We start from the raw sequence: 14,437 nt of genomic DNA on the forward strand, positions 1-14,437 counted from the left end.
ACATGTGTAGCGATTAATATTAAAACCTGACATGTAATCCCCAACTCCAACTAAAATTGCCCTTCTCTTGCTTATGCTTATTGGGTAGCTTTTTTTTTTTTTTTTTTTTTGGTACTGGGGATTGAACCCAGGGCACTTAACCACTGAGTCACATTTCCACATATGTGTGCATGTGTGTATGTTGTATGTATATTTTATGTTTATATATTATATATGTGTGTATATTTATATATATTATATATATGTATATATATTTTTTTTTTAATTTTGAGACAGGGTCTCACCAAGTTGCTGAGGCTGGCTTTGAACTCATGATCCTCCTGCCTCTAGGCCTCCTGAGTTGCTTGGATTACAGGCATTCCCCACCATGCCCAACTTAAATACCTTCTTGAGAGACCTATTTAGTCAAAATACTTTTGTGTGTATTGATCTCAATGCCTATCTCTACTTCACTTCAGACTGAAATCAGTAAACAAGTATTTACTTTAATATGACCAGAACCTGGGATTATTCTTCACCCATACAAGATACTCAAGAACTGGGAGATGACTAAATGAATGGAGAGACAAATGCTGAAACAATTTTGATAAAATGTGATAAAGGTCAAAAGCTACACAAAGGACAAACAGAAGCTACACAAAGGACAAATAGAAGCATTGAAGGAGAAATGCCAAATAAACTTGAGATATTTATGAAAAAAATGTGAGCTTTATGAATGAGGTTTTTTCAGGAGAAGGAAGAAGCAACACGACAAAGAAAAGGATCTAGAACAAGGGATTCACCCAGGACCTGAATTAAGAGGAAAGAAAAAGAAAATTAGGAGCCAGGAGGCTAGATTAGTAAGCAGGACCACTTTATAAATGTCCCCAGATACCTGATACCAGTCTAAAGGGCTTTGCAACCTTATCTCAAAAGTTACTGAAATGATAAATAATTTGGACCGTTGTATGCATGTAGCTTCGTGTTTCAGAATTTTTGCTAAAAGTGGACAATGCATGTCCAGTGTGAAGGAGAGCAATCTGACAGTGTGGATGCCTAAGGAATGTATTCACTGTGATGATAGAAGAGAGAGCAGTTTCAGAAAATATTTAGAAAACAACAGACAGGGATTGCTTCTGCCAAGGAGTGCCAGGAAAGAGGGAAAATTTGGGACAAATGGGGCCTGAGGTGACCTGATAGGTAGCAATATCATCACCAACCAAAGCAGAGAGGGAAAAGAATACCTAGGTAGAGAGGAAGGAGATACTAGGAAATGATGACTTCAAAGTGCTAATGGTGCAGGAAGCAGAGACATCCAAGCAGCTTTTGGAATCTGACGTAGGACAAGTGCTTCTCTTTTTCTGTTTCACAGAATGTACCTCTTCACTTGTAGGAAAGGGAAAATGAGAGTGGCGTTAGTGTTATCGTTTTCCAACTAGCCACAGGCTCCTCACTAAGCAGCCATGATGAAGCCAACAGCCTCTCTACCAATGGATCACAGAGGGAGGTACCCTTCCTCAACCTGCTCTAGACACCATCTAACCTAACTTTCTACAAAGGAATACAGAACCCAAAGAAAGTATAAGCGGGTCTTTATGGAGAGCAAATTCTTCAAAGCCATTGAAGCTCTAAAATCTGCACATCCTTACCTATCAACTGGGACACTGTCCAAGTTCTTCTGCCTCTTCTCTAGGATTCAAATATATCCCTATTATTGATCATCTCTCATCAGGTCATTAACTCTCCTTGGGGAGAACATTATTGATTGTTTCTCAGCATCCATGCTGCTTTTCCTTCCTAATGGCTTTCATATTTTAATGCAGATGTTCATCTCCATGCCCCAGGCAACCTTGGGTAAAGCTGATTCAAAGTCCCCAAACTCAGGAGTAGACATTGGTTGACCTAAAAAAAGCAAACATATTCTATCTCCTTGACTATAGTCATTAGTGCATTTGAACTTAAACACTTAAATCAGAATAAATATCAGGACTCTTGGTTGGAACATTCATACAGAAGTTCTTTGTCCCACTAGAATAAACAGAGAAAAATTGGAGTACTACTAGAAGTCATCCTACAGCTATGAGGCTAATTTAACTTAATGGCACAGAAATCAGAACAGAACCATTAAGTCTAGCAATCACCCAAACCTAAAATCTGTCCTGCTTCTGCGTTTTCAGGTAATTAATGCAATAAATTTTCTTATATTTCAGCAAGTATGAGCCAAAATTTCTATTACCTACGCCCCAAAGCATATTTATTCTGATTCAGAGTTGATATTAAGATATGAAATGGACTAAGTGAGAGAAGCATGGTACCAAGCAACATTTCAAGCTAGGTTATTGGCCATTTTGATTATGAGGTCAAAAAATGTAGTTAAGCCAGGTGCAGTGGCACAAGCCTGTAATCCCAGTGGCTCGCGAGGCTGAGGCAGAGGATTGTGAATTCAAAGCCAGACTCAGCAACTTAGTGAGGCCCTCAACACCTCAGCCAGATTCTGTCTCTAAATAAAATGTAAAAAAGCTAGAGATGGGGCTCACTATTCAATTAGTTGTGATGGGGGAAAAAATAGTCTCTTTTCACAGACATGGCATTCTCCAAAAGGGCATGCCACCCTCTCTCAGGCATCTTCTAATAATACCTGGTGAAACTGATGATTGGGCCAGTTCTCTGAACTAGCACCCTTCAAATAAGAATTTTAGAGAATATCAAGGTCTCCAGCTACTTGTGCACTATTCCCACTAAGACATGTAGTATTTACCAATTTACAGCCTCAGCTTTGAGTTTTAGCTGCCATTTTGAGAGCATAGAAATCTCATTTATCACCTAGATGCACATCTTTATGTCTATATCTATACCAATAGCCTTAATTATAACTACACCAGTACCTACATCTATATCCATTTACATGCCCATATCTGTTTAGATGTATGTCTATATCTAAGTATATATCTATGTATAAGTGCATATATCCAGCAGCACACATAATACTTTATTGCCAAAATGAGTATCGTTAAAATGATTAAATGATTTAATATATGTAGGTGCTCAATATTTTGAATGAATAAAAAGTTCTTGCAACATTGAAAGTAAGTTCTGAATAAAGGCTAGGCACTATTATTCGTATTTATTGTGGTAAAGCCAGTATCAACAGAAAATCTCAACTTAAGCTTGCTTAATGATAGGAAATTGATTTTCTCAGGGGATTTCACATCCAGAAGCAGAGTAGACTTGAAAGACTCGATAGCATCAACCAGCTGTTGTACCCCTCCCTCTTCACCCTGCTAGCCTCCTATTGGCTTTGGTACAAAGTGACTCACGTGACTGCCGATGGCAATGAGAACTCTTTACCATGTTTATATGCAGTTGAAGAGAACACTTCCCCTCAAGTACAAGAAATAAGATCTTCCCTTCTCTTGGTCTTTCTCTTGACATTTCTCTTCACATATATGTATGTTAAGTTGTGTCCAATTTAAAAAGAATGATATTTTTTAAAGATATTAACAAACTCACAAAAATCCTAGGAAGCCTGGGGACAATGCAAGCAAGAACAAAGCTTAAAATCAAACCACAAGACTTGTCTTATGAGGATGCTGTCATGATCCAGCATTATACCCTGTTTCTGAGACATCAGTGTGCATGTATTGGAAATGGTTCATCAGATTAGCAACACCTTGAGCATTTATCCATACGTTAGCTGCAAGGGAGGCTGATAAAGCAAATATATGGCACTCTAAAATTTTAGTAGGAAGTGGGCTCTGACCTCTTATCAAGATTCATACTAGGTAGGAATGCCCCAGACACACAAAGATTCAGAATTGACAGCCAATAAGATCTACTACAGAGTTGTTATAGGAGTTTCTGTCAAATGAGCCACCCACGTGGCGAAGAGTTCCCTGGGGAAAAGAAGACTGCGAACAAAACTGAAAGGGTTGGCTCACCAAACTGTGTAACACTCCAGAATTCAAGCAAAAGTGAAAGCTTTTTCATTTCAGCCAGTAGCAGACCACTGTGGGTCTCTGGTTCAGCAGAGTCAGGTAGCATTACTGGCAGATCTCCAGCCTGCAGCAGTGGTTGTCAGGGTTTAAGTCAAGAGGCACTGCACGTCTAATCTAGATTAGGGCAAAGGCTAGTGTAGAGCTGTCAAGGCAAGCATGACTCAGCCAGCGGCAAAGGCAATGACAGCAGCTCATCCAGCAACTCAGACAGAGAGCAATAACCAGAACAGGTTCCCTGGAGCATTGAACGTACCCTTGGGGACATCAAGAATACTTAGGGAAAATTTATAAAAGACTAGAATTCTTTAACAAAGAAGCTGGAATTTGGAACCAGCAGGACTTGAGTATTAATGTTAAAAATCCAAAGTCTCAGGGACATATGTACCACATCTGTGATTAGGGAAACATCTGGCATCTTTTTTCCTGGAATTGGAGCTGTTAGAGAAGGGAAGGGAGCACTTTTACTAACTCATCTTTTTCCTTTTTTCTCCTATGGTCTATGTGAAGTAGCTTTCCTGCAAAGCTTAGCCATCAGGTTTTTGCAAAGGCTTTTTTTTTTTCTTTTTCTTTTTTTTTTTTTTTGGTAGATGTAAAAATCTCAACAATTGAAAACATATGCTGAGAGACCCTTGATTTCATGCCCCAATCTATAATTGCTTCATTTTTTCCTGCCCCAGCCACTCTTATTACATTACTCTATTTTATAATAAATATTTAGAATATAGAGAATGTAAAATTGCCTAAATTCTTAAAACATGTGTTATGTTCACTGATTATTTCTGCAAAAACATTTACCAGAATGTGAATTCCATGATAATAGTGACCTTGCATATCTTGTTACGAGTAAATTCCTGTAAGCTTAGAACAATAACTGGCACATGTGGTAGGCACTCAACGAATGTTTGTTGAATGAGGATTAAGATCTGATTCTTCAAAGTGCTGAAGCCATTTGATACAATTATATAATAATTCAAATTCTATGTCTACAAGGTTTATTTCAATTCAGACAACATTATCTCACATTTTAAGGAATTTCTCCATAATATCTTTTACACCCTTCTGCCTGAGATATTCTTCTATCCAACTACATCCCTATTTCTGTTTTGGAAACATGCTTCACCTGGTCAACTCCCTCCCAATCTTTCCAGTTCATCCAGTCTTTCAACAAGGAAAATTTAAAAGGTAACATCAGAACCAATACCAGAGAGCAAGTCAGGATAACAATAGTAAAGCCGGGGACAGAATAGGCACATGATAAGATTAGCTCATCAAAACAATTTTAGAAACCATTGCTAAGATGCCTATATAGAACTAGCTAATAATCCATGAAAAAGAAAAACAAAATTAAATCATTTGGCCTAGATAGTATGTTTATTAAATGATTTGAAGAACCTCAAAATTCCTGGAACTAAATCCTTCGAGAGTTTGTTTTCAACAAATGTCTTGCCTGTGTGGCTCTTTGAAGAACCAGTCTCCACCTGCTACAGAGATGGAGAAAGTAAAATAGAGCTGGAATCTGAACACAAGTTTTAAATGAGGTGTGAGTTCCAACCATGAAAACAAGATAATCTTGTAGAATAACTTTCCCATTTAAAAAAGGACAAGAGATTCAATATGTAAAACATCAGTTATAATAATATAATTATAACATCAATTATAATAATCTCATGGGATTATTATAATTGATGTTATAATTATATTATTATAACTGATGTTTATTATATTATTATTATGAGGATTCAGTAAATAAATGTAATGTAATGTATTGATAATCATTTCACAATACATATGAATATATAATCATTGCATTGTATACCTTAAATTCATATAATTTTACTTACCAATTGTTTCTCAATAAATCAGGAAAAATAAATATGTAAATAAAAGTCAGTAGGGAAAAAACTCACAGAAATATAGGTCCAAAATACTGGTTGATTAATACACATGTAGTCAATACAGCAATTCTCTGTACGGTTAATTACTATTCATTCATTTAGCATATATCTAAGTACATTATTAATAATGTCATTCATGTCTTTTTGAAGCAGCTGAGCTGACTAGTTGACTCAGGAGATAATGACAATAGCTATTGTTCCTTTTACCAGTCACCATACTAAACACTTAACAAGCATCCTTTTCCTTTTTATAACAATCCCATGGGAAAGGACTATTGTTACCCCATACAGATGAAAAAACTCAGAGGTAACCCAAACAAAAGACTTCGGTGTAGAACAATGTTTTAAGTTCCCCTTGAGAAGGTATCAGGCTTGCCTGGGACAAGCAGGAATCATGGTGTTGACTGAAGATTTATTGTCCCTCAAGGCTCTGCTTTTTACCTTGAAACTTTCTTGCATCTTTGCAAGGGTCTCTTGCAAATCCAGATGCTGTAAAACCTGGCACTAGGAATTCAGATGACAGATTTCATTCTTTACTCACATACCAGGAGTTCAGCAGGTCTCAAACTTATTTAAGACAAAGACTTAAATACACAATAATGTCTGATTCACTGGTTTGTATAATTTCAGGAGTTTAGCTCTTTGTTGTTTTAATTTTGTTTTTGCTTTGCCTAATGCCTTTTATGGATTTTTGTGCTGCTAACTAGACTATGGTATTTGTTTTGATTTCTACTTCAGGTCTCAAGTAATAGATATAAACTCATAAAGTGTTAGATTTGAACTGGACATTAGAAATAATTTATTTAGTCCAATGGTTTACAAATCACTCAGTAATTAAAGAAATCCTTTCTTCCCAACCACAGCTGCTTCACTTTCATTTGTTTTATACAGTGAGCTTCCATTTAACATTTCTTCAAAGCATACTTCCACAAAGAATGTGTGTGTTTATATTTACTTGTAGTAAACCACCATGTTGAACAAATGAAAAAATTTTATTCATTCATTTACTCATGCAATTTAGCCACACTCTGTGCCAGAGACTCTTTCAGCCAGCATAGAAAAAGAAAAAGAACCTGTCTCAGCCCCAAGAAGCTCTTGTTCTTGTCAAGGAAGCAGACATGGAAGTGATGATATACAATGGGAGTAAGTTGGTAGCAGAGGCTTGCGGAGAGGTCTCTGAGGACATGATGGAGGGAGAGAGGACACTATTTTGGAAAGCACATCACCTACACCTAAGCCTGTTAAGTAGAATGAGGGAGAATTACAGGCAAAAGTATCAAATGCTGGAAAGAGGGAAAAAAGACTCAGAATGAGAAATAACTGGTACAGCTGGACTTTGACATTTATTGCATACGGCACGTCCTTAATAAACGGCTAGTTAATTGATTAACTAGCTGACTAATTATTCTGAAGAAAATAAGGCCATAGAAGTCAGTTCATGAAGGAGCATACAGGCCTACTCAAAGCATTTGGATTTTATTCTCAGAAACGAGGAGTTGAAAATGCAATGCCTAAGGGATCTTGCAGTGAACGTGAATAAGTACAGGGAGCTATTTGTAAAACAATAATAATTGTGGGGACTATACCTCATTCAGATAGCAAAACAAGTTACTATCAGCACATAGATGTCTAATACATGATCTTGCCCCTTAGGTTGTACAGATAAATGAGTACTTATTATATAAAGTAATAATTTTCTCCATTCATGAATTAAGTACAGTAGTGTCATAGAGAACAGGTTTATTTAATACCATCTGAGAGAAACAGAAAGGTACTGCTGATGTGATTATATTTGAGATGGACATAAGGAGAAGCTCATGTTTATTTCTAGCAATTTCCTAACATCCCTTTTTTCTGTACAATCAGACTGTCTCTTAATGGTCCCACAACACCCCACCTCTGCTGTTTTTTCTCTCTCAAGTCTTCAACTTTGACTGATGTCCTCCGCCTTCCTTCTTCACTTATCCAATTCCTACTGACCTCCAAAGGCCTAGTGCAGGCATTTTCTCATACAAAAAATCCAGGAAGATTTCCCAGGAAGCAAACACCAACTGAAAATATACCAGAAACTATATATTGGAAAGTTGAAAGACACATAGGACTTGACAGAGTATAAAAGTGCTTAGGGAATGGTGTCTTATTGTGTATGCTAAGAGGGTAACTAGTTTACTAACAAGGATTCACTGGCTCTATGACCTCAGGCAGATGCCCTATCCTCCGTTTTCCTCAGTATCCTTAGCTATAAAATGGAGGCTTATCCTTATGGTCATGACACTTCCTTTCAGTTCTGAGATTATGACTGTGATCTCCAGGAATAATTCTGATCACATTTTTTATGTATCCAGGATTTCCAAACATGCTGTCAAAACTTTCTTTATGTAATATATGAGTCAAAGATCACTAATCAATGGCAGCAGTATTGAAGAGTGTCATTTCTGTGCCATTACAAATGCCATATATTCCTACCCTAGATTTTGGAAATATATAGGTCACAGGTTCATTGACATAAATTCAGCTGTCATGTTATCATGTTACTACTTTGGTTACCTCCCTTAACTCTAAAAATAGATCATTAGTGGGTCTTTCTCTGGACTCTTACTTTCATGGCAGTGAGGAATTAGAGGGAAGGTGGAATACAGATACTAAATATTAAGATTAAAGAAACACTACCTATGAAAAACAAAATGCATGAATTAGGGAATATATAAAGTGAAACCAAAATAATTAATGAAGTTATACCTACATCATTGTAGTTGTAATCATTGAGGAATTTTTAAAAAGTATAAACAGACATCAGATTATGAAACGCCATACTTTATTTTAAAACCTTAGACTACAAATTGTTGACAGCTATTTGCAAAAGCCAGAAAGGCATTTTGTAGATATCTACTATTCATTTTCAGTTTCCTTATTGTGTATTAGTTGTATTTTTTGTTTCAGTCAAAAGAACCAACTCTGGCTACATTGAAGCAAAAAGCTAATATATTGAAAGAACACTAGTTTATCTCATAGAGTTCAAGGAATGTAAAGCATGCAGAGAGACCAGATTAATTCCAGAGAATTTAGCAGTAGAACTCCATGTATCTTCTCATCACAAAATTTCTTTTATTCTGACTTTACTTCCTGTGCCTTCCAACTTCCCTCCTGAACCACCCAATTTTCATTCCTAGGAAACAGCACCTATTGGACACAACTTGGGTCAAATGTTCCACTTTGGCACAATGAACTATAATGAAAAACTTTTTTCCAAGAGTGACATATTATGAACATAGCAACCAGAGGCCCAGCCTTACAAAATAAATACCAATTCCTGAGAAGGGGAAATGTTTGGATCTAGGAAGTCACTTCATCTACTGCATGTGATTTTTTTCCTGCTGTAATTTTTACCTCTTCCTTCCTGTAACCCCACTTCAGTTATCAAAAACTACATATCATTGTATAAAATGATATCTTGGGTGAGCTCAAAATGGCTTTCCAGGGATATATAATTTATGTAAAATTAAACAGTGAAGGCAGAAAAATAATCTTTTGTTATTCCATAAGTCAAAATATAAGCAATTCAATTTGATTGTGGATACTATGTAGAAGTATCCATAAGCTTAACTAAAAAATTTCATATATAGGGAGTAGCCATCAATATGGTCTGTGATAATGCAGGAACTTTCACTTTGACCAACCACAGGATATTCTTCATTGATTATTACAGCTACTTAGTTATATCTTGAAAGTAAAATGTAGACATTTGTCAATAACAGATATTCTAGAAGATAAAGCATGTAGTATGATAGTCTGTTATGCTTCACTCAATAATCTGTGAAGAAAGTTCTTCTTGATGAGTGAAGTGGCCCATGCCAGTAATCCTAGCAGTACGAGGGGCTGAAGCAGGAGGATCACAATTTTGAGTCCAGCCTTAGCAACTTAGCAAGGCCCTAAGCCTGTCTTAAGATAAAAAATAAAAATGGCTAAGGATGTAGTTTGGTGGTTAAGTCCTTTTGGGTGCAATCCCCAGTACTAAAAAATAAAAAGTTCTTCTTGAACAATTTCAATGATCTTTTCCAGATTTTTATACTACTTTTAACTGTGATATCTATATGCTCTTACTTCCAAGAAGTTTAATTTTCCTTGGCTTCCTACATACTGAACTGTATCTCATTACAGGAATTTTTTTGCTACCACCTGCAGCCCCATCCATAACTAAGAAAAATATTACAAGGTTTTTTCCTTCCTTTGTTTTTCTCTTACCTTAATAACTTAAGTAAGTGAAAGATATAATTGTCATCTGAGGTCAAGACTGCCAAGTGTATCCTGAAAACTACAAAAATTTAGTACCCTGTTTCTTTAGAATTCTATTTTTATGTTTCTTCATACTGAAAGTAAAATATCTCTCAAACCAAAACCATCATTATGCTATAGGTTATCTTTCTACATTCATTTTGAAGATACCACTATCAATTTTTCCCACTCTTGGTACTGCTCCAAAGACCGAGAAATCATGGAATAATCTTTAAATCCAATTGCACATCTCTAGTGATGAACAGTCCTGTACAGCCGTCTGAATCTTGCGATTTAATTATCAAAGAATGGCTTTCCTGATAACCTTAGTTTTCACATTAACAATTCTAGCAGGCCTAATATATTGTATCATTTGTGATAAACTGTTCCCAGATGGGGGAGAAACACGTTAAAGAATTTAGGGGTTTCTACCATCAAGGATTTCTGAATTAAGTAGGACAGATAGATAAAAGTTCAATGTTCTATCTTTCCACTCTTCAAATCAATTGTCATCCCTTAAAGCTCTGCTAATTCTGGAAACAATCAATAACCCATTAGAACTAGCCCAAGCTGGTGAGGACTACATGTCCCATGATGCAAAGCAGGAGAGCGGTCTTACGTTGTCCATAGTTCCTGCTGGGTCTTAAAATTTAATCACCTGCGGGGCAAACTAGTTATCGTAGCTCCTTTTCTCAGAAGTTTACTTGGAAAATTAAAGATAGGGTTGAGAGTGTGGATGTACTGTTACAAGATTAGATTTAACCCATCTACTAGAGAACCAGCAGCAGACAGCTCCACCCGCGCCTCCGGGGGCGGTGCCTGTGGTGGCGTCACTTCCGGGATCGGCGTCCCAGGCCAGCCCCTCCCTCCACCTCTCCTGGGTCCTGGGCCCAGTGGCCCGGCCGAGGCTGGAGCGGCTAGGAGCCACTACTTTCTGGTCGGACGGTCACGTGAGGCAGCTCAGTGCAGTGGGAGGAGGCGAGAAGCTGAAGTTAGGAAGAGTCCAGTTTAACCGTCACCGGGAAGCACGCTCGAGCAAGATCACCGAGTGCGCTGAGGTAGGGAGTGGGCGGCGGACGCTGTCCTGGTCTCTCTTGCGAGTGACACCTGCACCCTGGATGACTGGCGGGTGGCGCCCGAGGGTGGAGAGACGCCTTAGAGCCCCCTCCCCCCGCGCTCCAACCCCTTTTTGGTCAGTACAACCCTGACTCCTCGGCGTCCCTGGGAGGCTCTGATCTCGCACGCACCAGGCGGCAGAGGCTGGAGGGTCTGGGGTCGCCAGGTACCTCCAAGAGCTGCAAGACTTACTACCCACGGAGCCAAAAGCCCTAAGACCCGCTCAGACCCAGTGCTAGAGTAGATCGTCCCCAAGTTCTTCCCTCCGCCCACTCCTCTCACATACCAGGTTGCCCCGACCACCTCACCTGCCCGAGGTGAGACTGAGATGAACCTTCTAGGGAGCATCTCCAAGCAAGAACAAAAGTGAAGACGCGCTTAATGAGACAAGAAGTCTTCCTAACGCTCGGGCAGTTCTCAGTTCTTTAGACGTCAGTGATTGTGTTGATATCTTTCTTTCCCCCAGCCTGGCGGCCTCAGGTAGCTCCGGCAAAAGGCAGGGCGATCCCACAGGCCTTGAGAAGGTTGAGATATCACACTTATTTACTTCTTTTTGGGTAGGTCATCAAGCGGAACCAAGGACCTGTGAATCAGCAGCTCAAGTTTCGAAATTCTTATAGTAGGGATGGTTGCCCAGAGCCACGTGCTGAGTTAAAAAAATCTTGTTTCAGCATCTTTACAAGTCCCGGGAATCTTCCTACCTTTTTCACTAGTGGATTTGCCGTAGATGAAGTTGGGCAGGCAGATCCATTGTTGTTATGCATAGTCATTTTGTTGGTCTATAGTTATTAAATTTCTTATGAGTTTGTTATTTAATATTGATAAAGCATTAAGTAGTGTTAGGATATTATTCTGATAAAAGAAATACTGGTTCTTTGGATGAAACACATTACAGAGTATGAGTTTTAAAGATTTGTTAAGTACTCTAATTTTATTACAAAGCAAGATTATAGGTGACCTGAAAAAATGTGAAACAAACTTTAATCTTGTTGAATATAAGTTTAATATTCTTTGGGTTTTATTTAATTTATTTGATCGAGTTCATTCTTAAAATACATTCTATCCTGGGTTTTACAAAATATTATTTTAAGAGTTGTAGTTACCACACAGCATCTAAGCTTCTGACTCAATATTATTACTCTGTAAGTTCTTAGAATTTCACTAATTAAATCAAAAGGTAATGTGTCTAAACACCCCCCTCCTTTCCTTTTTTCCTATACTATATAAAGTACTTAAAGTATTATTAGGATGAAAAGCCTACAATACAGCTTCAGGAAGGTCTTTACTGTTCTTTCTCCTTTAATTCTTATTGGGGTGGGGGGTGCTGGGGATCAATTGAGAGTAAAATGAACATTACAGAAATACTTCACCAGAAAATAAATAAGAAAAATGGATGAAATATAGCATGAGGGTTAAGAAAGGGGATATGAAGTGGTTTTGCTCTCTTTACCTTGAGAACAAGAGTCCTTAGAGAATTGAGATCAAAGGAAATGTTTTGAGGTGTGCTTTCAATTCAGTTAAAATGAAAGTGTCACAAAATTGAAAAGAACATTTTGCTTTCTTTGGGATTATGCTCCAGTTAAGACTAAACTATCAATTATGTCCTTCTCATTTTTTAGATAGTGAATTCCTAAGAAGAAAATAATGGATTGCATATTAGTTGTTCTCTGAGTATTTGGACTCAACAGTGTACAAGTTTATTGCAAAGGCCAAAAGAGGATGGCAACTCCTTATGTCCCAGTTCCTATGCCCATAGGAACCTCTGCTTCCAGTTTTACAACCAACAGAAATCAAAGGAGTTCTTCATTTGGAAGTATCTCAACAAGCTCAAACTCTTCCAAAGGCCAATTAGAAGATTCAAATATGGGTAATTGTAAACAGACAAGTGTGCCTGATCATATGGATAGTACTTCGTCTGTCTGTAACAGTCCTCTCGTTAGGACTAAATTTACAGGTACAGATTCATCCATTGAGTATTCTACTAGACCAAGAGAAATTGAAGAACAAAGTCGTGAAACAGTGAATTGGGAAGATAGACCATCTACACCTACTATACTGGGTTATGAGGTAATGGAAGAAAGAGCCAAATTTACTGTAAGTATTGATCTCTACTACACACCAGTAGAAAGTAAAAAATTGATTAATCTGTGTATTTAAACTATTGTTAATTAGTCTAAATTATTATACTTATAATTTCTTGAGTATAAAATTTTTTATGATTTTTATACCACTAAGTTTTGTCATGTTATAGTAAACTTTTGTTTTACTCTAATGAATTTTCACAAACCTGACACACCTGTGTAACTGGCATATCAATCAAGAAATAGAACATTATTAGCATCTGAAAAGCCTCTCATGGTCTCTGTTAGTAACCATAGGCCCAACACTTTTCTGGTAGCCTAGATTAACTTTGCCTGTTTTTGAACTTTACGTAAATGGAATTGTTGAGTATGTACCCTGTTGGGTCTGGTCTCTTCAGCATTATGTTTGTGATTTTGTCCTTGATCTTGCAACAAATGTTGGTAGCTCCTTTTTATTACACATAGTGTTCCTTTATGTGAATATGCCACAATTTTTTTTTTTTAGGTTCTTTCAAACACTTCCGATGTAAACAGTTTAGTACTTGTCACTTGATAAGAGCATACATTTTTGTTTAACATCTATCTAGGACTAAATGGCTTGTTCATGTGCCCAACTTTAGAAGATATTAATGGACAGTGTTGTAGAGTAGTTGTACATATCTGTACTATAAGCAGTGTATCTGATTTCTAATTGTTCTACACCTTCCCACATGTGCTTTTCCCATCATTTTCTTTTTACCTATTCTGGTTTGTGTAGAATAAAACATTGTAGTTTGAATGTTTTTAATGACTAATTTAAAGATTGTTAAAAATTTTCTTGGCCATTTGAATATTATTTTGTTCCTTTTTCTTTGGGGAAGTCTTCTCCATTTTTATAACTGAAAGATCTTAATTTGAGTCTCATTTATTAATATTTTCTTTTATGGCTAGCACTTTTTGAAACTTTACCTACAGCAAAGTTATAAGTATATTGTTGCATGTATTTTTCTGTAAGCTGTTTTTACTGGGCCTTTAACATTTGGATTTGCAAACTGTCTGGAATTGATTTTTGTCTGGTCATTTTTGTTTTTTTCTATATGGAATCAATTAATCAGGCTTA

General features: G+C 37.2%; 1 protein-coding gene across 1 annotated transcript in view; it reads left to right on the plus strand.

Moving 5' to 3' along the window:
- Nucleotides 1–10,972: 10,972 nt before the first annotated feature.
- The window catches only part of Snx16 (sorting nexin 16), a 37,445-nt gene continuing 33,980 nt past the window's right edge, over nt 10,973–14,437 (plus strand). Inside the window, exons 1-2 of the mRNA XM_005335998.4 lie at nt 10,973–11,199; nt 12,877–13,351. Coding sequence (XP_005336055.2) covers nt 12,977–13,351 — 375 coding nt within the window. The 5' untranslated portion in view covers nt 10,973–11,199; nt 12,877–12,976. The remainder of the gene's footprint in view (nt 11,200–12,876; nt 13,352–14,437) is intronic.

This window comes from Ictidomys tridecemlineatus, chromosome 7 (assembly GCF_052094955.1).
Source record: "Ictidomys tridecemlineatus isolate mIctTri1 chromosome 7, mIctTri1.hap1, whole genome shotgun sequence".
NCBI lineage: Eukaryota > Metazoa > Chordata > Mammalia > Rodentia > Sciuridae > Ictidomys > Ictidomys tridecemlineatus.